This window comes from Ursus arctos, unplaced genomic scaffold (genome assembly GCF_023065955.2).
Source record: "Ursus arctos isolate Adak ecotype North America unplaced genomic scaffold, UrsArc2.0 scaffold_9, whole genome shotgun sequence".
Lineage (NCBI taxonomy): Eukaryota > Metazoa > Chordata > Mammalia > Carnivora > Ursidae > Ursus > Ursus arctos.
The window spans coordinates 37,108,241-37,132,845 of NW_026623111.1; the positions used below are offsets into that span (position 1 = coordinate 37,108,241).

The 24,605-nt window shown below is 37.0% G+C and overlaps 1 protein-coding gene across 1 annotated transcript; it reads right to left on the minus strand.

Annotated features, from left to right (window-relative positions):
* Positions 1-6,809: 6,809 nt before the first annotated feature.
* LOC113262375 (cytochrome c oxidase subunit 7B2, mitochondrial) lies at positions 6,810-7,052 on the minus strand. The gene has a single exon (XM_026508677.1). The coding sequence runs from the start codon at positions 7,050-7,052 to the stop codon at positions 6,810-6,812; it is 243 nt and encodes an 80-aa protein (XP_026364462.1).
* Between the last annotated feature and the right edge of the window lie 17,553 nt (positions 7,053-24,605).

Consider the following 24,605-nt stretch of genomic DNA (forward strand, 5'->3'; position numbering starts at 1 on the left):
ACCAGATAAAAAATAATTGCTTATTAAGCATTTAACTCAATTTAATCTGCAAACGATCTGTAAATCAGATATTATTTTCCTCAACTTTATAAGAAAATGGGAACAATGAGCCAGATAGCCAAGGGGCAGAAATAGATTCTGAATATAGATCTTTCTGAATTCAAAGTCCATACTATTTTAGGAAGTTGCCTTTAATGCAAAAATCTAGAAAGAACAACATTTAAAAAGAGTGACAGAACATTGTTTTCAAAACTGTATGTTTATTTCTATAGTTGGCATTATACTTACCATTTAAATGTTCTCATTTATGAAGTGGTTTTAAAACTCTCCTGCATGTATTATCTAATAAAATATCCATATACTTCTCTGTTGTTGTTGTTATATTTGTCAGACACCCATCAGTTATGGTTTTGTGCCTGATTGGAAGATCTTTCATTTCAAGAAAATGTGAAATGTTTCCATGGAGATCAGCTTGAGATAGCCCAGTGACGAACTTCTTAGCTATAATTTCACATTGGTTTCTATGGTTTCCAGATAGGGGAAGAAAATGAAGTTGCAGATTTTTTTGTAATGTAAAAGGTTATTGGAAAATAAGAGATACTGCTCAAATTAATGTCATCCCCCTCCAGGAAAGCAGCTGCTGTACTGCAGAACATGAAAGATTTGAAGATACATGTTGGACATCGATGCACTTTTCCATTCTGGTAACAAATGAGGAACTATTAGGGTACTTAATTTCCAAAATTAGCAGAAACTTCTTTTAAAGGGGGTGAATTCATTGTTGTAATGCTTTAACAATGGGTACTAACAATTGGCTTGCAATCCCTACTTCACTTTTCCTGCATCACATCGTTAAAGATGGAACACAGTACATCTGCTAAATCAGTTAAGGAATGGGTGAAAACTGACACAGAGATATCTCTTTATTCATTGTTTATAACTGAAACCAGAATTTAGCATTTTTGACGTACTTGTCATTGTTCTTATCTATAAGGTTGTGTTATGAAACAAGAACTAGTAAATACTGGACCTCGTATTCAAATCCTATTTAAAGTAGATGGACATAAGTTAAGACTGATCAAATACATATTATCCCTTTGGCCCTATCCTCCAGCCTGACTCTTACTTACCAATCTTCTCAATAGTTGGCATGTAGCTACAGCATTTATTTATCAACATACCATCACCACCTGGGATTAGATCAGGGTTGTCTTTTCTTAGAAAGTCTGTGAAATTCCTAATGGTGCAGTAGACCAAAAGCCAAGAGTTGTGAATTCTATTTTCATTTTAAATTGAATTCCATGTCATTTAGCCAATCCAGGCTAATCATGGGCATACATCAATTCAACAAGATACATGACCAGCTTACAGACCTTATAGGATTGCTACAATTTCAGATGAGAAAAACATCCAATCCTCTAAGCTATAACAGCACACAGACATGGAAAACTTTAATTATTCATTCTTCACTTATTATTCATGCTTATTTAGAGCCCAGTAGCAAAATAAAGCTATGGCAGCTCAGTTTTTCCAAATAAAGGGAGAATATGTATCAAAATGAAGTTATCCAACTCTGCCGACAGCAAGCAAATGTATTCAATAACTGCCAAGTAATATCTTCCTCATAATGGTAATATATAATAATATAGTTTTCCAGGAAGTGTGTGAGACAATGTAACAATTGTGTTGTGGCTGATAATTTTATAAATGTATCTAAAAGTTAGCTATAAGGCACATGGAGAACAACAAAATGGCTTGCCTCCAATGTTTTACATATGACCAAAATACAATATCCAGTGAGAAAGGTTAGAAACAGTAAAAAATTCAATATCTAAGTTTTATTATAAGAAACGAGCGGTCACAAATTTTAATATCACAATAATCTTAAGTATTTATTTGTATATATACATTCCTTAAAATAACTGTATTCTTAAAAACATGCATGTATATGTATGTGTGTATATTCTCCATACTTATATAAATATATGTATGTGTACATGTCTATATCTATGCATATAGATATACACACATATGCATTCTTTCTCTACACACAAACACACAGAGGCTTATGCATATATAAACACACAAAGGCTTACATATATACACATATATAGGCTTTCACCCGTATATCAAATCAGAAAATATTCAGGGAGAAGGTAAAGAGGAAAGTAACAGCCATTTAAAAATACTCATTACATGCCACATACATTCCCTATCTCTACTTCCTTGTTGATCTACTCTCTTGATAACATTTTTTCACTCCCAAGGTTTTCACAACAATCTGTGATTTGTTCCCTATCTTCTCTAGTTCCAGCCTGAATCTTTCCAGAACTTCCAACCTGTATACCTGAAAAAAGACTAACAGTGTAACTTGGAAGTAAAAGAACAGGTTCTAAAGCTTGACTCCTGGTTCCACTGTTTGTAAGTTGTGTGTTTGGGAAAGTTTCATTCACTTTGAACTTAGTAGGGTATACAGGTGTATATGGCCCCGTGGGGAGTTTCCTATTACCAGTGGACCAAAGAAGAAAGAATTAAAATCTGGTTCTGCAAAATAGGTGGGCCATAACTCGAAGTGGAGGGCTTCAGCAATATAGTTTATTTCCAAGTTGACAAGGACAAAGACGGGGAATCTTCCTGGTCGGCAGTACTTTAAGTAGAATACACAGTTGCTCATTTTACTTGGAAGGAAAAATTACCAGAGGTACAACTGTATACCAAGTCACGGAGACCAGCTAATGGTATGACAAGCTGATCAGGGAATTAAAAGGAACACTACTGGGAAATTGATGACAGTAAGTTTGGGAATGGATTATGTGAACAGACTTTTATAAATGGGCACAGAGTGGGAAGATAGTCAGGTCCCATATAAATACACATAAACTAATAGTCAGCAGAGTATCATTTTAATAATCAGGTGGAAAAGATGACCCATCTTATGGCTATGACTCTCTTTCTCAGACACCCTATGCCTTCTCAGTGCCTCAGACACAGAGTGATCACGACAGCAGGGATGATTATGTATGGGCTCACAAAATGGACTTGCACCCATCAAGACTAGTCTGGCCACAGACACTGTTGAGTGTACCCAATCTACCAGTGGACAGGCCACCAATGCACCTATATTTAACACCATTCCTCGGACCACTTCAATCATGGAAAGGACAGTGGTTTGCTGTCACTTGAACAGACACTTAACTAACAATGTCGATTTACCTTCTGTCTCTGCATCCTTTCTATGAATACCATCATCCATGAACTTGCTAAATGCCTTATTTAGTACCTTGGTACACAACAAAGCACTGATCCTGACAAAGAAACTTACTTTATAGCAAACGAAATACATTAATGGATTCATGCTATGGAATTCACTGATCTTACTATGTTTCCCACCACCAATAGAATGGTGCAAGAACCTTTCAAAAGTGTTAGTTATGGCAACAGCTGGATAACACTACCTTGCCAGGCTGAAGTAATGTCTTCCATGCTCTAAATGACCAACAAATACGCAGTGCTATTTTCCCAGAGCTGGGAGTTTCGGGCCTGGGAATCAACAAGTAGAGATGAGAGTGGGTCCTATCACAATCACCTCTAGTGATCCACTAGAGAAATATTCATTTCTATAACTTTGGGTTTTGCTGGTCTAGAGGTCTTAGACTTCTCCTAGGGATCACATAAATGGCTCCATTTAACTGGAAGTTGACAGTGTCACCCTGCCATGGTTTGTAAAGGGATTTCATGTACTTTTTTAGGGACAGGACTAGTGTATTAGTTTTATGAGGGAAAGTTGCATTGTTAGGTAAAAGCATATTTTTGTTTTTGGCTTTATTTGAAATACAAATAAAGTCAGGAAAGATGTGCCCTTATGTCAAATTGACAAGCGGTGGGTTACTGTGGCTTTCTAAGTGTCAATTTAACTAGGCTTCAACTACTTTTTCCAGAATTCCTTCCCTCTGTGGTTTCAGATTAGGGTCAACCACAAGAGAGATATGTATTATATAGGGATGGTGGACATAAGACAGCAACCATTTTGTACTTGGAAGGCTGGCATAAAACACTGGGCACTGTGAAGTGTGTGTATGCTGTTGCTGATCTTCTGGTTTGTTTTACTGATAAGGTCCAACACCTAGAGCTATTTAACCTTCTACCAATTCTTTAGCTTTTTTGAGTACTGGGTCAGGTGAATGCGTAGTTCCACAATGAAGGGCACCAGCTGCTCCCATAAGTCATCCATGTCATCTTACAGACAGTGACAAACAGGCACAGGTTCTAGTTTATAGCCAGGATTCCAGTGCATCCTTCCCAATTCCAGTTGGTTGTTGCTCTCCCCTACTTCACATCCAGCTTTCCTCCTCTACTAAGAACTTATTCAGTACCAGATGGCAAGGCAACAGCTTTGTAAAAACCGCTCCACTGGTTCTCATCAGTTCTAATTCCCATAATTAATCTGATATTCTATATTACTTATATGGTTCTGCCTCTCTGATTAAACCCTGACTGATAAAATTAGTATGGAGAATTTATTCAAAAACTTTTACAAAATGAGCAAGACAAACAACTAAATAGAGAAATAGAAAAAGAAACAGAAAAGTCACACACACACACACACACACAGGCTAACACAGGATGTTGGACCTCATCAGTAATTAGGCCCAGGAAATACAGATTAAAACAAGAGCTACTATGTCACACTCATCAAAGCAGCAAATACCAAAAGGTATGAAAACTCTTAAGAGTGAGTTTGGATGTGGAAAAAAGTAAATTGTATACTTTACTGGTGAGACTGTAAACTATTTAACCACTTTGGGAAATAATCCAGCAATACTGATAAAGCTGAAAATGAGCATTCCCTAAGAACTACCAATTCTATACCTAGGAAGGACCCTAGAGGAACTCTCCCATAGTAAAACTGGGAAGGAACACATAATGTCCTTTGTCTCCACAATAACGGTATTAATGTATATTTGACATTGAGATACATTTATCTTGAAGTTAGTCATCCAGGAGGAGGTGGTCTCCAATGTCAACTGTGATAGGTATTCCCCAATGATCCCCACCTTGAGGTAATCATGCCCTTGCATAATCCCCTCCCCTCTTTTAGAGCCTTGATTAGTGTCTCACTTCTAGTGAACAAAATATGGTAGAGGTGATGGAATGTCATTTGCAAGATTAGGTTATAAAAGACCTTGGCTTCTGTATCTTTTACTCTGTTACACTGTGAGATACCCTAGAGAGAAAACTACACAAAAGGAACTGATGTGTCCAGCCAACATTCAGTGAGGTCCTAAGACCTGTACGCAGCTGTATGTGTTTGGATATAGATCCTGTCCTGGTTATACCTTGAAATGATTATTGCCCTGACACTTAGATTACAGAAGTGAGAGATCCTGAGCCAGAGATATCCAGCTAAGTCACACTGAGTTTCCTAACCCACAGGAACTATGAGATAATAAATGTTTATTGTTTTAAGCCACTGAGTTTTAGGGTAATTTATAAAATAGCAATAGATAACCAATATACTCTCCAATAATCATTGCAAACCCACAGTGGTAAACAAATTCATTATTTGTAGACTAATATTCATTAATTCAACCAATAATTACTGAAGGTCTAATCTATCAAGCCCTGTTATAGGGATAAAGTCATGAAAAACCCAGTTTCCAAACTATGCTTTTATGGAGCTTTGCACACAGACAATAAACAAAATATATCTTATGTCAGATGATGATAATTGCTATGGAGAAAAATAAAGCAAGGAGGCAGGACAGACAAAGCCCAAACTAAGGAGGGCCTGCAATTTTAAAAAGGGTAGTCAGAGTCCTCCTCTGAAAATATGACATCTGAACAAAACCCTGAAAAGTATGATGAAATGAGTCATACAAGATCTGGAGGAAGTACATTCCAAGGAGAGAAAAGAGCAAACAGAAATGTCCTGATGCAGGAGTAAAACTGATCAGTGCAGCATCTAGGGGGCCTGTATACCTTTCTAAGGACTTTGGCTTTAACTCTGGAGTGAAATGCAGAGTCATTGGGTTTTGAAAAGAGGAGTGATATCACTAACGTTTTAAAATGATCATTTTAGGGGCATCTGGTGGCTCAGTCAGTTAAGCATCTGCCTTCAGCTCAGGTCATGATCCCAGTGTCCTGGGATTGAGTCCCACATCAGGCTCTCTGCTCAGCGGGGAACCTGCTTCTCCTTCTCCCTCTGCCATTCTCCCAGCTTGTGCACTCTGGCTCTCTCTGTCAAATAAATAAATAAAATTTAAAAAAATAAAATAAAATGATCATTCTGGCTTCTGTGTTAAAAAAAGTTGTGTGTGGTGGGGTAGAGGATGTGGGACATCATGTGTTGAAGCAAGGAGACTGGTGAGAAAGTTTTTATAATAACCTGGGTAAGAGTATGGTGATACAGCTCATGATGGGAAAGATTAAGGATGTGAAAAATAGTCAGATGATGAACATTTTTTTATCATGAATACGTTTTAAGGAAAGATTCAACAGAATTTGCCAAACAAATTTATAAGGTACATATGTGTGTATACCTACTAAGGGATACCTACTGTAAATCATTAAGCCAGAAAAATACATGCATTATTAATTCTACTTTCAAATATTTATTATTCATAATCTCCTATAACCTATACCCACTGCTACTGTTTTGCTTCCAGGCGCTATAATGAGTATTTTCAACAACTTTTTAAAGGTTTCAAATGTATTTTATTTCTTCAATTATGCTATATTTTAATGAGCAGCAGAGTGCTTAAATGACAAGTTTATTTTGAAACAATTTTGTATTACAGTAACTTTGATGGTTACTCATCATTCCACTCTTTTGGGGTGACTCTGCCGACAGGAGATAGATTCCATTTTACTCCAATCTCTGTGGCTATAAACACCCATGCAACTACACAGAAAGCGGTCCCACTGGCTAGTACAGTGTTACCGTATTTGTTATGGAAATCTTGTGAATGATTTTCGTGGCTCTGTCTTGACCTAATTTGTTGAATGCTTCGAATCTTGAACCTATTTAGTGCATTTCTGGTCAAGGGAAACATGATGAAGTTGTGACGGGACTGCTGTTGATTGGAGCAGTTGGCCTATTTCCTTGGGAAGAAACCTGGAAAAACAATAGATAGGCGATGACATCTGTCTACATTCAGTTCCTCCTTCTGAATGCTTCACTCACAGCGCTCCTGAGTGTGACCGGTCATGTAGCTTTGCTACCATGCTGCCTGGATTTGAGTCTCAGCTCCGCTACCGATTAGCTATATGAACTCTGGCAGTTACTTAACCTCTCTTTGCCTTAGTCTTTTCAATGGCAAACTGAGACAATAAATGCCCAGCTCCAACACGTGCTGTGTGTGTAACAGCACTCCAGCGGGTCTTAAGGGTTCACTTGCTTAAAGTTAGCACACTCCTTACTTGCTGACCTAAGGTCCTTTATCTGTAACAGAACTGATTTACTTTCTTTGAGATTTGTAGACCACCGGCCTTGGGGAGTGAAGGACTAGAACTTTCCCAGGCCACAGAAGCCAGCAAGTTTGTTCAAAACTGCCTCGGCTTTCTGATTAGTCCAGTAGTTCTTCAGCAAAATGTTTTCCATTTTTAGTCACACAGATGACTTTACTGGCCTCCCTTTGTGCATCTGTAGACCCTGCCTTCCTTTTCAAAGAGAAGGGAACACTCCAGCACATCGTGAAACAAGAACCAGACCCTCCTGCACAACCCCCCTCTCACTGAGATAACTTTTGTAGTTGGCATCACTGAATCTGCATGAATCAAGAAATGAAGGCTGCTGCATCGCCTTTACTCATTGACCACCCCAAACCTCTTTAAAAACCCCTGGGCCAGGCGGAAACCTCAGAGCTGGCTTTTGGACAAGAGCCCACCTTCTCCTCAGGTTCCCAGCTTCCTGAATAAAGTTCAAATTTTTTTCCAATCAAAACTAGTCTCTTGAGAGATGATCTTTCAGGTGATGGGCAGCTGCACCTGGGTTTGGTAACATGAGGATTACATGTGATAATCCGTAACAACAACAGAAGTAAGCACACAGTAAGTGCTATCTTTTCTATTCTTCACAAACAGCCAATGGCTTGCTCCCTAGACTCTAATCAGCATGACTGACAAAATGACAATTCACAACCTGTCCCACAAGTCCAATGACCTGTGACTACTAAAAACTCAGGATTCAGTCAGAATTATAAGGCATTCACAGAGTATGTCATACTTCCTCCTGCTGCTCCTTTTCCCCCTCTCTTTTAACCCCTTTCCTCACCTCCCCCCTTCTCCTTCTTTACCTATTCCTGCCTTGCACCTTTCTACAGGTAAAATTCTATTTGTCTTATAAATCCAGTCTAAAGGCCACCACTTCTGTAAAATCTCCACATCTCCCTAGTCAAGTTGGATAAAGCCCCTCTTCTCTGGGCTACTACACTTCTTATAACCCTTGTTTCATAGCTTTTAACACGATGTATTGGCTCTATCATTTTTTAAAATAGACGTTTTTTTTTTTTTAGAACAGTTTAAGGTTCACTGCGAAAGTTAGTGGAAAATACAGAGTCCCCATATACGTGCTGACACAACATATGCATAGCTTCCCCCTCCTCTAACAGGCTAATAAATTTGTTACATTTGTTACAATTAATGAACCTATATAACAGTCCTTTATCAGATATGTCTTTTGCAAATATTTTCTCCCAGTCCATGGCTTGTCTTGTCATTTTCTTGAGAGATTATATTCTCCACAAATCGACTACAAGGTCTTTAAGAGCCAGGGATATAACCTTGCATACACAATAGTTGACACAAAAGCACAGAAAGAACTGGTTTTTTAAACCAATCTGAAACATAAATGAATACTGGTAACCCTAAAGAAGTTAAAACGAACACTGAGGAGAAATTAAAAAATCAAATGTACCTGTCATAACAGCCCTAATAATTTTTTTTTAAACAGACAGTTATATTGAACAAGAGATCTGGAAGCAGAAACACACAGAGTTCTGTCAATTTCTCTTCTTTGTGCAAGCTGTCAAACAGTGTTCAGTCTCTAGCAATGACATATGTTAACTGCGGTCCAAATGCAGGCAACATGGATACAAAAATGCCTGAGGTCAGTACTTGTAAACTTATAACTGTTCACTGAAATTTGCCAACTCAAACGACTTTATTCCCAACTTAGAAAACAAGACCCTAAGGTTCTCTTTTATTTCCTACCAGATGGTAAAGTGGTACTCTTCATGATTGTGATGAAGGGGACAAAAACAGAACCAAATGCTTTTCTTCTGAGGTTCCAAATATTCAGGGTTTTTTTTGTTTTGTTTTGTTTTTTCCCCTGTTAGTCATGAATCTCTCCACTAAAATGCACTAAGGTTTTAATTTGACTGAATTCAGAAAGTAGGCTGAAGGTGAAAAGGGTCGGGGTAGGACAGGTGCAGCCTTAATACCAAATACCAATACCAAAACACTTGTGGCACCTAGTATGGCACAGAACCAGAGAATAATTGTGGTAACAGGGATTTCTTGTGGGTCATCGATGCATGCCTGTTACTTTGTGACAAGCGGATTTCATTATTCCTATCCTCAAGATGTTACGTTGAAACTTAGATACTTTCTCTCTAGTGACACTGATCACATTGCTTTGTAGTTTGGTTCATCCTTTGGTTATTCCTGTATCTGTGAAGACTTTTTCTTCCACCCAGCCTAAATTTTCTTGTGCCAGTAAGTATCCATTATTCAGAATTTTCTTTTAGGAACTCCTGTAGTTTGTAGTTGGCATTTTGTCCCATAATAAACAAAACACAGCTTTCATTCCTTTTTTGTTTTTCCTTGTCAGCATCAGCTACATCTGTCTCAGTTGCTTTCATATCTACATTATATCTATTTCTGTTTATAAAACACAAGAGCTGGGAATCCATGGATTAGAGAAATTTTCCATACTGTTAAAGTCCATATAACTTACTTTTAAAATAAATTTCATATTATTGAGAAACCTAAGCCTATTACCTGAAGAACTGAAGCAACAGGGTCTAATATCCATATGAAAGCATAAAAAATTCAATAATATAATGCTGGTAAGAAAATATTTCTCAAAGTAGATGCTTTTGATGAAAACAGACCACAAAGAGATGGAAGAAGACAGATTTCTCTAGGTAATAAGAACAAAGTAGAGGTTCTCTCATGCCTGTGGCAATATAAGAAAAGAAATATGTTCTGAATAAATATAAATAGTTAAAGAGAGTGAAGTATCCTGTTGAGGATGAAAAGGAAAAATTGATTGTGTCATCTACTTTATACAGCAATGTTGAAACTCAGTTTAGGAAAATAACTAATATTAGACTTCACTCTAAGTGCAATAAGGAGATATATATATATATATATATATATATATAAAATATATTATATAATATTTAAATATAAATATATTTAAATAAAAATATATTATATATATATATATATATATGAAACTTCACAGATAACAAAAATAATTTCAAATCACTAAAGGCCATAAAAAGAAATAACACAGTAATATACTAATATAGCAAGGAAGCTAATATTTAATGAATATATGCCTGTTTGCCAGACATTGTCCCAGAATTTTGCACATTTGCAAAAACAGTGTACAATGATGATTATTTATCTCCATTCTGTACATAAGAATAAATGACAGGCCAAGATGTGAATTCAAGTCCCCTGATTATAAATCTAGTACATTTTTCAACTACCATTTTTCTATCATTTTTCAAAGTATATTCAATTCTGAGTATTGGAAATAAAAAAATCCAAAAACCCAATATAGTTACCAGAGGTGGTTTACTATAATTTTTTACTAAGTGACTACTGGTGTGTGAGGGTCTGGGCTGGGTGCCAGTGGTTTCATGCCTACTCTCGAGAAGCTTATGGTAGAGTGAGGGAATGAACAGAGCCACTGTTACAAGGGAGGAGACAGGCTAGAGATGAACAAAGGGTATCCGTGGTCCACAGGAGGAGTTTCATTTCAACCTGGAGTTCTAGAAATGGTTATAGAGGAAATGACACCTGGGCTAGATCTTGAAGGATGATTAAGATATAAAAAACAAACCTGGGAGTGCAGACAGTAGACGAAGTAGCAAAAGTGAAAGCACAGACGGCTGAGAGAGCATGCAGGCAGGGCAACTGGTGAGCTCAGTAACACTAGGTAATAAGTGAAGAAGTGAATGCCCACAGATGAGCCTGGATGGATGAGGAAAGAAGAGCAGCGCAGTGAGGACTTTATATGCCTGGCTATGGAATTTAGACTCAATTCAAAAGACCAGTGTTTCTCACTAATGAGGAAAGAGCACTCAAACTCACAGCCTTTTTCTGTGAGTTGACAATGAGAATTCTTAGTTTTGTGTGTTTACTTTCACAATTTAAAGAAATATAACAATATGAGACCTGGATGATGTAGTTTATCAATTACTGCTGCCTGTGTTTGTCTTGTTCTGCGTTTTTTGCTTGTACTATTGATCCTGAACTAATAGGAAAAGAATGGAGGCAGTTTTCATGTTTAAGTAATGTGTTCATGCCAGGGACAAAATGAAGAATTAGACAAATCGAGTCATGCCACAGCTCACTATATGGAATAGACATCTGAAAATAAAAGGACTATGGCTATGGCAAGCACTGTTGCAGACTCTGGACAATACTAATGGTCATATTGAATTAATATTATAATTTTGAATTTTCTTTGTTGTATATTCAGTTCATTTTAATTTGAAACTGTTCTGGTTTCATAGTTGTATCTTAAATTTGGTTTTATGTTTACACATGTATACATGATTTTAAAATAAAGCAATTCAAGGTGGACAAATGATATGAAGGAATTTGTTTCCCTTTTAAAAAGATTCCATATGTAATCCAAGTTTGAGAAACATTCTTACAGAGGAGATACCACTGATGGAATGGGGAAAAATCTGGGGGAAAAGCACTTTACAAAGATAATTGTTAGGTGGAAAATGGGTAGGAAGATGGCAAAAGTTGCAGAAAAGGTAGGAGGTTATTTCAATATTGTTTATTTCAATGGTTCAAGAAAATGATGATGAGGATCTGAATTAAGTTCTGATAAAACAGACGGAAAGGAACTAGAATTGAGAAATATTAGGAAAAGAAAATCACTCTGATGTGGAAAATAAGGTACTCTAAGTAAACTGAATAAGTCCATTCACTTAGCCTCTGGCTTACCATTTTGAACCAAAATTCTGTCTATTTCCGTTAAAAATTAGCAGACATTGACACTGTAGCTTGTAGCTGATTCCAGGGAATTAAGAGTGCGGGTGATCTAGGTACAGAATGCGGCAAGGTCAAAGCAGACATAATTGGGGTGCTCTAGGAATAGAAAGGTCTAGATACCTGAATAAGAAGGAGGGAGGGATCCTAAAACGATTTACTGTGTGGTTGTAAGGGAAAAAATCAACTTCATCCAGTCTAAGTACAGCATAACACAGATCAATAAATGCCCTGCTTAGCTTTGATATAAGGTTTTCTATCTAACTTTAGGGAGAAAATTAGAAAATGTATTCTATTTCGCAAATGTGCCTAAACATTAGCAGTAAGTATCACACAGAGAGATGATGCTCAAGAAAGGGTTAAGTGAATACCAAGGTTTCCCAACCTGGACTCTATTGACATTCTGGTCGAAGTAATTCTTTCTTGGGGGGCGAGACTCTGTTCATTGCAGTGTGTTTAGCAGCACCCCTGCCCCTGTATAATACACACCAGTAAGAACTACCTTCCTCTCCTCAGTTGTGACATCAAAAATATATCTCCAGACATTGTCAAATGTCACTTGGTGAGTAAAATCACCCCTGGTTAAAAACCACTGTTGTATACAAAGCAAAGTGTCTCCTGTCACTTCTCCCATAATCCTCTAAATGGCGTTGCTCTATTCAATACAGAGGCTTAAATTCTAAGAAAATACATTCTCCCATTCCCTGCCATGGACTGCATAAAGACTGCCTATCAACATTTTTCCCTGAACTAATCTCAATTTAAAAAATGTTGTGCAGTACACAACTTAGATGAATCAATCTATCTGGGTATCTACTTGCTCGTCTATGAAACAAAACAAAACAAAACAAAAAACAAAACTGAGACTAATTTGGCTTTTCCCAAACCTGCCTGATGCTAAGAGTCATCTGGAATATTTGTTACAAAATGTAGACTCCTAGACTCCATGTCAAACCTACTGTAACAGAGCATTCAGGGGGTAGCCTGAGAATCTGTATCTTTTTAAAAAGTTCTCAGAAGAGCCTTGTCACCAGACAAGTTTATGGAACAGTGAATCAGATAATCTCTAAGGTCCTATCCAGCCCTAACACTCTAGACTTTTCCAAAGAGAAAAACATTTTAGGAAGGCCATTTATTCTTTTAGGCCACTGGAAGAGTACAGTAGTAACTGAATTCACCACCATGGTAATTTAAACAGCAGCACCTGAGTGACCTGAGTTATAGGAGCCCCCCTGGGAATAAGTTAGTCAAGAGAAACATTTGGCAGCATTTAAAAACATTAGAAGTATTAATAATACTGGTGGTTTGCTGTATAATGAATGATACACTTTCAAAGCTGAGGCTCTTTGACTACATTGCTCAATTGTAACACCTTTATTTCCACCTGCTTTTATTTCTACTCTTCTTTTTACAGCTTCAGAATATTGACACACAGTAAGAAACAATAAAAAAAGGCAATCTTCTTGAAATGAAAATGCACATAACCTGCAGTGTCTTCTGTTCATTTATGTATTTCTCAGAAGACTACGCTGCTCAAGGAAGGATTAAGTGTACACAGTGCAAAGTGTCTCCCATCATGATTACTTAAGGCTTCAGCCTTTTTGTAACAGGAAATATGGGAAACCTGCAAGCAGCAATGCTGCTGGTGGAAATGCTGAACAATGGCTCTATTTCATATGTAATGGCATCATCTCCTGAGTCACTGAATTGATGGATGGTACAGCCATTTGCTTAAGGCTGTGGTTTATGCCACTTTATTAAGTCTAAAAAGTTACATAAATGGATGTTACCTGAAAAAATTAAAAGGCATATTATGGTAATGAATTGTTAGGTGAGGAGGGAGAAGTAACAGAGTGGACAACTTGTGAGCTGATGTCCTCAAATGGCAAATGTTGCCTGAAAAGTGAAGGGATATAAGGTATGCGCTCTCCCTCACATTCTTCCCACGGTCAAAGTCTAAATAAACTGTGCAGCAGATCATAGGAACAGGAACTAAATGAGAAGAAAACAGAAGGGAGACAAACCATGAGAGACTCCTGACTCTGGGAAACAAACTGAGGGTTGCGGAAAGGGATGCGGGTGGGGCGATGGGGTAACTGGGTGATGAGCATTAAGGAAGGCACATGATGTGATGAGCACTGGGTGTTATACACAACTAATGAATCACTGAACATTACATCAAAAACTAATGATGTATTATATGTTAACTAAATGAATTTAAATAAAAAAATAAAATAAAATGGGGGGAAAAGTCTAAATAACCAGACCATCTGTACCCTATACAGAATGCTAAAAGTATTCAATAAAGTCTATCCAGAGAACAGTCACAGTGTTCATTCAGGCAATTCCTTTTATGGACTTGATCACATTCATGTGATTGACTCATTAACTACTCATTATGTTTTCTTTAGTCTTAGTGCTTTCAACTATACTCATTTTCCCCCTTTCTGACAGCTATGTTTAAGAGAACAAAATTATAACAGAGAGGTTGAGGGCTTTTCTGCATGGCACACTGCAAGTCAGTGGCATGATTGTGCAAAATAATTCTTATTTCATTTTCCATTAAACTTTCATAAGCCCATCGAATTTCCTCAAGGTGGATGTCCATGTTAGTTTTACATTTTGATCCATTTCAAACACTGGAAACAGGTGACCTTGTTATTTTAGGCAACATATTAAGTGCTGAAGGGCTGCTGTGGTTACTCTCAAAAGATTTTATATTAACTGCATTCCATAGCTCACAGATTGTTGTACAGTCAGGTCCTGCTAAAAGAGACTATTTCAGTGGACCAGCAAGTCAAAATATCTGGATAAATGCACAGCATTTCTCCAACCTAATCTTGGAAAAGAAGAAGATCATGGTTATAATAAATTCTAGAAACTTTGAAAATTTTATCCAGAAAATGATACATGGAGTCACTGAAAGACATCAGGGGTGTGAATTAGATGGTCAAAAGATTTGTAGCTTAGACACTACTCTGGTACAAGTATGGGGAAAAGTTTGCAGGAGAATGCTGCAAATGCTCCAGTGAATAATGATAAGAACTTGGACAGCTCACCCAATTAAGGTCTCAAAATATGTCAGTCTCTTATTTCTGTAGTCATCATATTTTTGTATCCAATCCTCAGCTTTGCAGATCCAGAACAAAATTCTTTGGTACAGGCACCTAAGGATGACAGCCTCTGAGGATCTACCTCATGCCACTGGAGATCTCAGAACTATAAACTGAGAATGTGGGAATTAATTTTTTAATTTCAAAGGAAAAATATTCCATTCCAGTGAATGGAATACATCACTTATCTCTTAGATTTACTAATTTCAATCATAAAGTGACCGTACCATCAACATTCACCAAAAGATGTGCCTATTTTACTAGTTCCATTTGATGTTAGAAAGTGTTATTTTTAAAAAGGGCTTTGAAGTCAGCTAAGTTTGGGCAATATGCAGATAACAAAGTTAAATTCTTCTTTATTGAAGCATTTTCCAAACCTCTACTGTGCTAATGTACATGACTATTCTCTCACAGGGATGGTACTTTCCAAACTTAGCTGAACATGCCATGTTTTTTTCCTTCTGGAGCATATCTCTGTATTAGTGCTTTCCAGAACACACTTCAGGGAACACCAAAGAATGTCTCTGTGTTCTCAATGCTGTTACATTATTGTACTCATTTCCAACAGTTTAATAATTCCAGGAGGCATTTCACAAACAAAACCACTTCCTTGTGGGGACTTTTAACATACCACTGAAGAAGCACAAAGTGCATGGTAAGCCCAGGGTCTCTTAAAAACACTCATAGTAACAATTAACTACAGCCTTTAGTATGTGATTCTAACTTCTGCAGCTTTAATATTTGTGTAGATGTTTCCCTCCTCTCCACATCTACCTTTATTCATTAAATGCTCTAGGAACAGAAAGACCACATGATGCTTCACTGGCCATTAGAGTTGCATCAATTATCCCTCATTGCATTGGGGCACCTGGGTGGCTCGGTCATTAAGCGTCTGCCTTTGGCTCAGGGCTTGATCCTGGCGTTCTGAGATCAAGCCCCACATCAGGCTCCTCTGCCGGGAGCCTGCTTCTTCCTCTCCCACTCCCCCTGCTTGTGTTCCCTCTCTCACTGGCTGTCTCTCTCTCTCTCTCTGTCAAATAAATAAATAAAATCTTAAAAAAAAATAATCCCTCATTGCATAATCTGAAATTTTCATTTAAATCTTGAAATGAAAATGTACAAGCCAACCCTGCAGTTAATCTAATTATGTCATTGATAATGCAAAAGTAACAATTAAAATGTTTAACTTTTAGATGTCAAAGACATTTTAAATTTGAAAGACACATTGAATGTTTCCATTTTTCATGAAAATAGTTTTTAATTTCTAACCTGAAATTAGGCCAGTAAGGGTCTACTCCAGAAGTTAATTTGGATCAAATCCAAAATTCAGATTGGAATATCCTTTCTTCCTTGTTTCTAAAATCTCCAGATTTTTTATTTATGACTTGAACTATCTCTGCCCTCCTAAATTCTGTTCAAAATATATCTGTAAATAAAACCTTTACGAGTAAGGCTTTTATTCTTGCCATCACCTGGGCAACTTACAGAGCATTTGCGGAGAAATTCCATTTGATGAGAAGAGCACTTCATGGACCCAAGTACTAACTATGATCACTTTCCCAAGTTGTTTTTCCAGGCCAGTTCTCTCGTTCAGTATGCTTTTTTTCCTTTTCACTTTCATAAAATTTTGAAAACTTTTAAAAAAACTTTTAACAAGATGTTGGCATTTTACCTTTTTTGTTCTTCCACTTAGGATCCATTATTTGGAAGTGAGAAAGACTTTGGCCAGAGGGCTGACTCTGGTAAACTGATTTTTTTTTTTTCCTTGTAAATGCCTCAGAAGAAACAGTGAGAAAGGACGCACTTTGCCAAACCTTGAGGCAGGGATCCTGTTTTAGTGAACTGCTATTTCATTTTAGCTTTCTTTTTTAAGTTCCTGAGGGAAGGACACTAAAGAAGAGGTTACACATCTAAACACATGCAACAGAAATTCAGAACACAGATTCTTGTTTTGAAATCCTAAGACTTTCAATTAGAATTCTTGTTTCAAAGAAGTTACTCTCAGTTTCTCTTTTGTTAATCTAATGGAGTCTAAAATGTCACAGATAAAAATGGCATTCTAAACCAAATTAGCATAATTAACCATCTGAATATTTGTTAATTGGAAAAGTAAGATTTCTATGCAATAGGCCATAATTTTGATTACATGTATAATTTATAGAGCTTACACTCACTGCTGATGATGGAACTATGGGTTTCTTTATATGAAGTATTTTATCACATTTATCAAATCCAAATCATAAGATTTAAATGACATAAATACCACTTTAAATTGATTTAATATCTGTAGTAATTGTTTGGTTACTAGACATTCATGAGTTGATATTATAAACATATGTTGAGGAGGAACATGGATAAAAATAGGAGGGTGGGGAGGAAACAGTAAATACATAACTCTAGCTACTCCTTTCCTAGATTCATATTCTATTTGAAGGAGAGGTGGAGAACCAAACTCATGTATGTATTTTTCTAATGCAAGCTAGTTTTGAAAAAGGCACAAAGATCTAAGTATAGAAATAGGTGAAGGACTTACATCCTTTGCCCTTCTTAGAATCAGGACATTGACTGAGAATGGAAGATAGATAGCTTCATAAGAGCAATAGGATACTGTTAAAAGAAGAAGGTGGAATGCATACTGAATGAGGGGGAAAAAAGTCCACAATACTGGAAGAAAAATTTGATCCAATCAAAGGTCCATCAGGGGTAGGGGTGAAAACAGAGATTCATTCACTTAAAGGACAGGGACCAGTGGATTATATTCTCTCCAGTTTCTTCTATCTCTAACATTTTGTTTCTATATTAAAAGCTTCAAATAAATGTACTGCACAGGCCCAGAGAAGTCAGTGTTAGGAGGAATTACAATTCTGTGAGAATGGGCACATATATACTCTTCTTTCTATTTATTTCTAGAACTGAAAGTTGCTCTTTCGAGTTTTTTTTGCATAATAAAAAGATCCTCTAGAAACCCTAAATAATACTGAGGTTATTTTATTGCTTAAATATGATTCAACTGAGCTTCTCATATTTGACTACAGCCTGCTAAACACTGGAGTTACAAAAATGGATAAGAATCACCCACTCTTTCAGGAATGCTTGGTTATAAGAAGAGACAGATAATCATAAGGTTTCAATATGAAAAGTATTATAACAGATATGATCAGGATACTATGTCATCAAAAATAAGAGGTACCTTTCCCACCCAAAGAGCTCATGAAGAGCCTGCTGAATTAATGGTAGATAAGCTAAATTCTTAAATAGGCTCAACCAGATGAAAAGAATGGGGTTGGAGAGATTTATTAAGGGCTTTTCTCCAATTACCAATGCTAAAATTTAGTCTTCAAATATTTCTCCTCTAAAGGTGGCCTTCAAGTCCAAACATATATAAATCAAGAGAGTCTCCTTTAATGTCAAATTCAAAACAACAGCACATGTAACAGTGGCACATAAACATCACACTGAAATAAATCTTCTGGCTTTTTGCCAATTCTATAATACATTTTCATCTTGATTGAACATCATATCGTAATCACCATAAAAATTTGCTTTTAACGTTACTACAAAATAATAGGAGATAAGCCTGAAAGACTTAAAAATAAATGTAGGCGATTCATAAAACTGAATAGACACAAAATAATCAGAGTTAAGACAGTCATAATCTAATTGTGTTCAGAATTAATAATATCCAAGGTAGAGCCATTTCTTGCATTTTCTTCTGAGTTCATGATGTTGCAGGATGACCTATAACTTTATAATTTACACTAAAGACACATAGAGAATAGCTAAGAAAATTCTGGAATTAATATTGGGAAATAAACAGTAGCCGTGCTTCATAAAGGATTAAATTTAAGATAGATTATGAAGGTATTTCCTTAAGTATGCTTACAACCAATGTCACATGTTATCTAAGAGAGCCTACAAATGAAAATTGTCAAAGTCCATAAATACTGATAAAACATATACCCACCAGCTAGATAATTCTGGGAATCCCTACATACAACATTCATTTATTTGACTGCAAAGAATATCCCCATAACATCAATGACAACACTTTAAGCCAAAAACACAGTTTATACTGTGTGAACTGTACACAATGTGAGAATGTATGGAAGGATACTGTCCTATGGAAAAAGGGATCCAGGGAGGCTGGGAAGATGATGGAGTAAGAGGACCCCCAAGCTCACCTTATCCCATGGATACAACTAGATAAACTCACATCAGTGTAAATAACCCACCTGAAGACTGGCAGAACAAACTCCATAACTAAAGGTAGAGAAGACACCACAACTAAAAGGGTAGGAAGGGGTGGAGATGCTGTGGGGAGCAATAAGGACCTTGGCAGTTGACAGGAAGGAGGGAGCCACTGGTGTGAAAAGGGCAAGAAATAGACTATCATACCAGGGAGCTGGCAAGGAAGAGAGGAATCCCCAAAACATTTGGCTTTAAAAGCGAGAAAGACTGAATATCCTGAGTTCTTACAACCCTTGGGACATAAAGCCTGGAATTTCAAAAATCAGAGGGCTCTGCTCTGGGAGAGCCCCAAGGGCAACAGGAAGCTCAGTTCCCACCCTAAAAGAGATAGCATGACAAAAAGCCCTGGGAGACACAATGTAGAAGCAGCAGTTTGAAAAACACCTAGGGCGTATGGGAGAGAGAGCAATATACTCATTTCAGAGCCTCTGAAAAGGAAGACCCCTTCAGAAGCAAAGGAGCTGGAAGGGTCTATTTCCCTCCCCACACCTAAGCAAAAACACTGGGCCACCTGCTGCAGCAAGGACATGGACTATCTAATTGCTTACACCAAGTCCCTTTCCCCAAGCTTTGGCGGATCTGCCCTTTTCAATCATGCTTTCCTTGGTCCTGGAGCTGTGGTCCCCTCCCCCAGAAGACCAGCGCAAACCTTGCTAATATTGCATCTCTCATGCAGTGTGCTTTGTGGGGCCTTGGTGCCAGCAATAGCAGTGGTGGCAGGGCCCTGCGGAAGCCTAAGGCGCACCTTGCTAAAATTGCATACCAAATGTGGCCAGGACACAACAGCAGGGCACACACAATACATATAGGAGACACCCCCTGAAATGCTAGGTTCTGGGTAACACTGCACTACAAGGAACCACAGGACCGCTTCTCCATAAGGACATTACCTTCAAGAGCAGGAAACATAGCTGACTTTCTAACACACAGAAAAGATACAGAGAGTTAGACAAAACAATGTGTCCCAAATGAAAGAATAAGACAAAACCACAGTAAGAAACCTAAGAAAACAGATATAAGCAATATGCCTGATAGAGAATTTACAGTAAAGATCATAAAGATACTCACTGGACTTGAGAAAAGAGTGGAGGACATCAGTGAGACACTTAATAAAGAGATAAAAAATAATCCATCAGAGATGAAGAACAGAATAAATGAAATTAAAAGTACACTAAATGGAACAAATAGCAGACTAGAGAAAACAGAGGAATGAATTAACAACCTGGAAGACAGAGTAATGGAAAGTAATCAAGCTGAGTTGTGAGAGGAAAAAAAATAGGTGAAATGAGAATAGACTCAGGAAATTCAGTGACTACATCAAGCATAATAACATTCGCATTACAGGGATCCTAGAAGAAGAGCAGAGAGAAAAGGGGGCAGAAATTTTATTTGAAGAAATAATAGATAAAAACTTCCCTAGATCTGGGGAAGGAAACAGATATCCGGACCCAGAAGGCACAGAGATCCCCCAACAAAATCAACCCAATGAGGTCCATACCAAGACACACAGTAATTAAAATGGCAAAAAGGAGTAACAAAGAGAGAATTTTAAAAGCAGCAAGAGAAAAGAAGACAGTTATATACAAGGGAAATCCCATAAAGCTATCAGCAGATTTTTCAGCAGAGACTTGGCAAGCCAGAAGGGAGTGCCATGATATATACAAAGTGCTAAAAGGAAAACATCTGCAGCCAAGAATACTCTATCCAGCAAGGTTATCATTCAGAATAGAAGGAGAGATAAAGAATTTCTCAGGCAAACATAAGCTAAAAGCATTCATGACCACAAAAGCAGTCCAACAAGAAATGTTAAAGGGGACTCTCTGAGTGGAAAGGAAAGACCACTAGTATGAAAAGTAGAAAATGCAAAAACAGTAAAAATAACTACATATGTAAAAATCAGTCAAGGGATTTACAAAATAAAAGGATGTAAATTAGAACACCATATGTGTAAAACATGGGGAGGCGAGGAATAAAGAATGGGTTCAAACCTAAGTGACAATCAACTTAATATAAACTGCTATATGCAAAAGATGTTATATACAAACCTAATGGTAGCCACAAATCAAAAACCAGTACTAGGTATGCAAAGAATAAAGGAGAAACCATCCAAATATACTATAGAAAGGCTGCAAACCATGAAAACAAGCAAGAGAAGGATCAGAGAAAAAATATAAAAACAACCACAGAACAATTAACAAAATGACAATAAATATCTATCAAAATTACTGTGAATATAAATGAACTAAATACTCCAATCAAAGGACATAGGCTAACAGAGTAGATAAACAAACAAGACCTATCTGCATGCTGCCTTTAAGAGACTCATTTCAGACCTGAACACACATGCAAACTGAAAATGAGGGGATGGAGAAACATTTACCATGCAAATGGATGTCAAAGGAAAGTCAGGGGAGTAATACTTATATTGGACAAAAAAGACTTCGAAACAAAGACTGTAATAAGAGACAAAGGAGGACATTGTATAATCATAAACAGGACAATCGACAAAGAAGATATAACAGTTGTAAAAATTTATGCATCCAGCATGGTAGCATCCCAATACATAAAACAGTTAATAACATAAAAGAAATAATCGACAGTAATACAATAATAGTAGGGGACTTTAACACTCCACTAACATCAATCGACCGAAAATCAACAAGGAAACAGTGGCTTTGAATGATACACTGGACCAGATGGATTTAAAAGACATACTCAAAAAATGCCACCCAAAACAGCAAAATATATATTCTTTTCAAGTGCACTTGAAACGTTCTCCAGAATAGATCATATATTAGGCCACAAAACAAGTCTTAACAAATTTAAAAAGACTGAAGTCATATCATGTGTATTCTTCTAACCACAATGCTATGAAACTAGAAATCAACTGTAAGGAAAAATCTGGAAAGAGCACAAATACGTGGAGGTTAAATAACATGCTATTAAACAATGAATGGGTCAATCAAAAAGATAAAAGAAATCAAAAGTTGCATGGAAAGAAATAAAATGAAAACACAATGATCCAAAATCTCTGGGATGAAGCAAAAGCAGTTCTAAGAGGGAAGTTCAGGACTACCTCAAAAAGCAAGAAAAATCTAAAATAAACAACTTAACCTTATACTGAAAGGTGCTAGAAAAAGAACAACAAACAAAATGCTAAACAGCAGAAGGAAGGAAATAAAGATTACAGCAGAAATAAATAAACAGAAACTAAAATAACAATAGAACAGATCAATGAAACCAAGAGCTGGTTCTTTGGATAAATTGACAAAATTAATAAACCTCTAGCCAACTCATCAAAAAAAAAAAAAAAAAAAAAAAAGGAGAGGGAGAGAGAGAGAGAAAGAGAGAGAGAAGGGGGACTAAAATAAAATCAGAAACAAGAGAAATAACAACAAACACCACAGAAAAACAAACAATTATAAGGGAATATTATGAAAAACTATATGCCAACAAATTGGACAACCTAGAAGAAATGGATTAATTCCTAGAAATATATAACCTACCAAAACTGAAGCTGAAGAATAGAAAATCTGAACAGACTGATTATCAGCAGTGAAACTGAATCAGTAGTCAAACAACTCCCAACAAACAAAAGTCCAGGACCCGACAGCTTCACGGGGAATTCTACCAAATATTAAAGAAGAGTTAATACTATTCTTTTCACATTTTCCCAAAAAATAGAAGAAGAAAAACTTCAAAATTCATTCTGAGTCCAGATTTACCCTGATACCAAAACCAGACAAAGACACTACAAAAAAAGAGAACTAAGGCCAACATCTCTGATGAATGTAGATGCAAATTCCTCAACAAAATATTAGCAAATGGAATTCAACAATACATTTAAAAAATCATTCACCACGATCAAGTAGGATTTATTCCCAGAATGTAAGGGTGGTTCAATATTCATAAGTCAATCAACATGATACATCCCATCATTAAGACAAAGGATAAAAACAGTATCATGTCAATAGATGCAAAAAAGCATTTCACAGGAGCGCCTGGGTGGCTCAGTTGTTAAGTTGTCTGCCTTTGGCTCAGATCATGATCTCAGAGTCCTGGGATTGAGCCCTGCATTGGGCTCCCTGCTCAGCGGGAAGCCTGCTTCTCCCTTTCCCACTTCCCCTGCTTGTGTTCCCTCCCTCGCTGTCTCTTTCTCTCTGTCAGATAAATAAATACATACATCAAAAAAAAAAAAAAAAAGGATTTGACAAAGTACAACATCCATTCATGATAAAAACTCTCAATAAAGTAGGTCTAGATGGAACATACCTCAAAATAATAAAGTCTTTATATGAAAAACCCAAAGCTAACATTGCAGTCAAAGGGGAAAAACTGAAAACTTTCCCCCTAAGGTCAGGAACAAGACAAGGATGTCCATTTTCACCACTTTTATCCAACATAGTACTGGAATACCTAGCCACAGCAATCAGAAAACAAAAAGAAACAAATACATCCAAATTGGTAAGAAACAAGTAAAACTTTCACTGTTTGCAGATGACATGATACTATTTATATACAGAATACCCGAAAGACTCTACCAAAAAACTGCTAGAACTGATACACAAATTCAGTAAGGTGGCAGGATACAACATCAACATACAGAAATCTGTTGCATTTTTATATACTAATAATGAAGCAGCAGAAAAAGAAATTAAGAAAATAATCCCATTTACAACTGTAACAAAAATAATAAAATACCTAGGAATAAACCAAAGAGGTGAAAGATCTGTACTCTAAAAGTTACAAAACACTGATTAAAGAAATTAGAGACAACAACAAAGAAATGGAAAGACATTCCATGCTCACGGATTGGAAGAACAAATATTGTTAAAATGTCTATATTGGGTGCCTGGGTGGCTCAGTCAGTTAAGTGTCTGCCTTCGGCTCAGGTCATGATCCCACAGTCCTGGGATTGAGCCTTGAGTCAGGAAGCCTACTTCTCCCTCTCCCTCTGCCACCCCCCACCCCACCCCACCCCCGCTTGTGCTCTCTTTCTCTCTC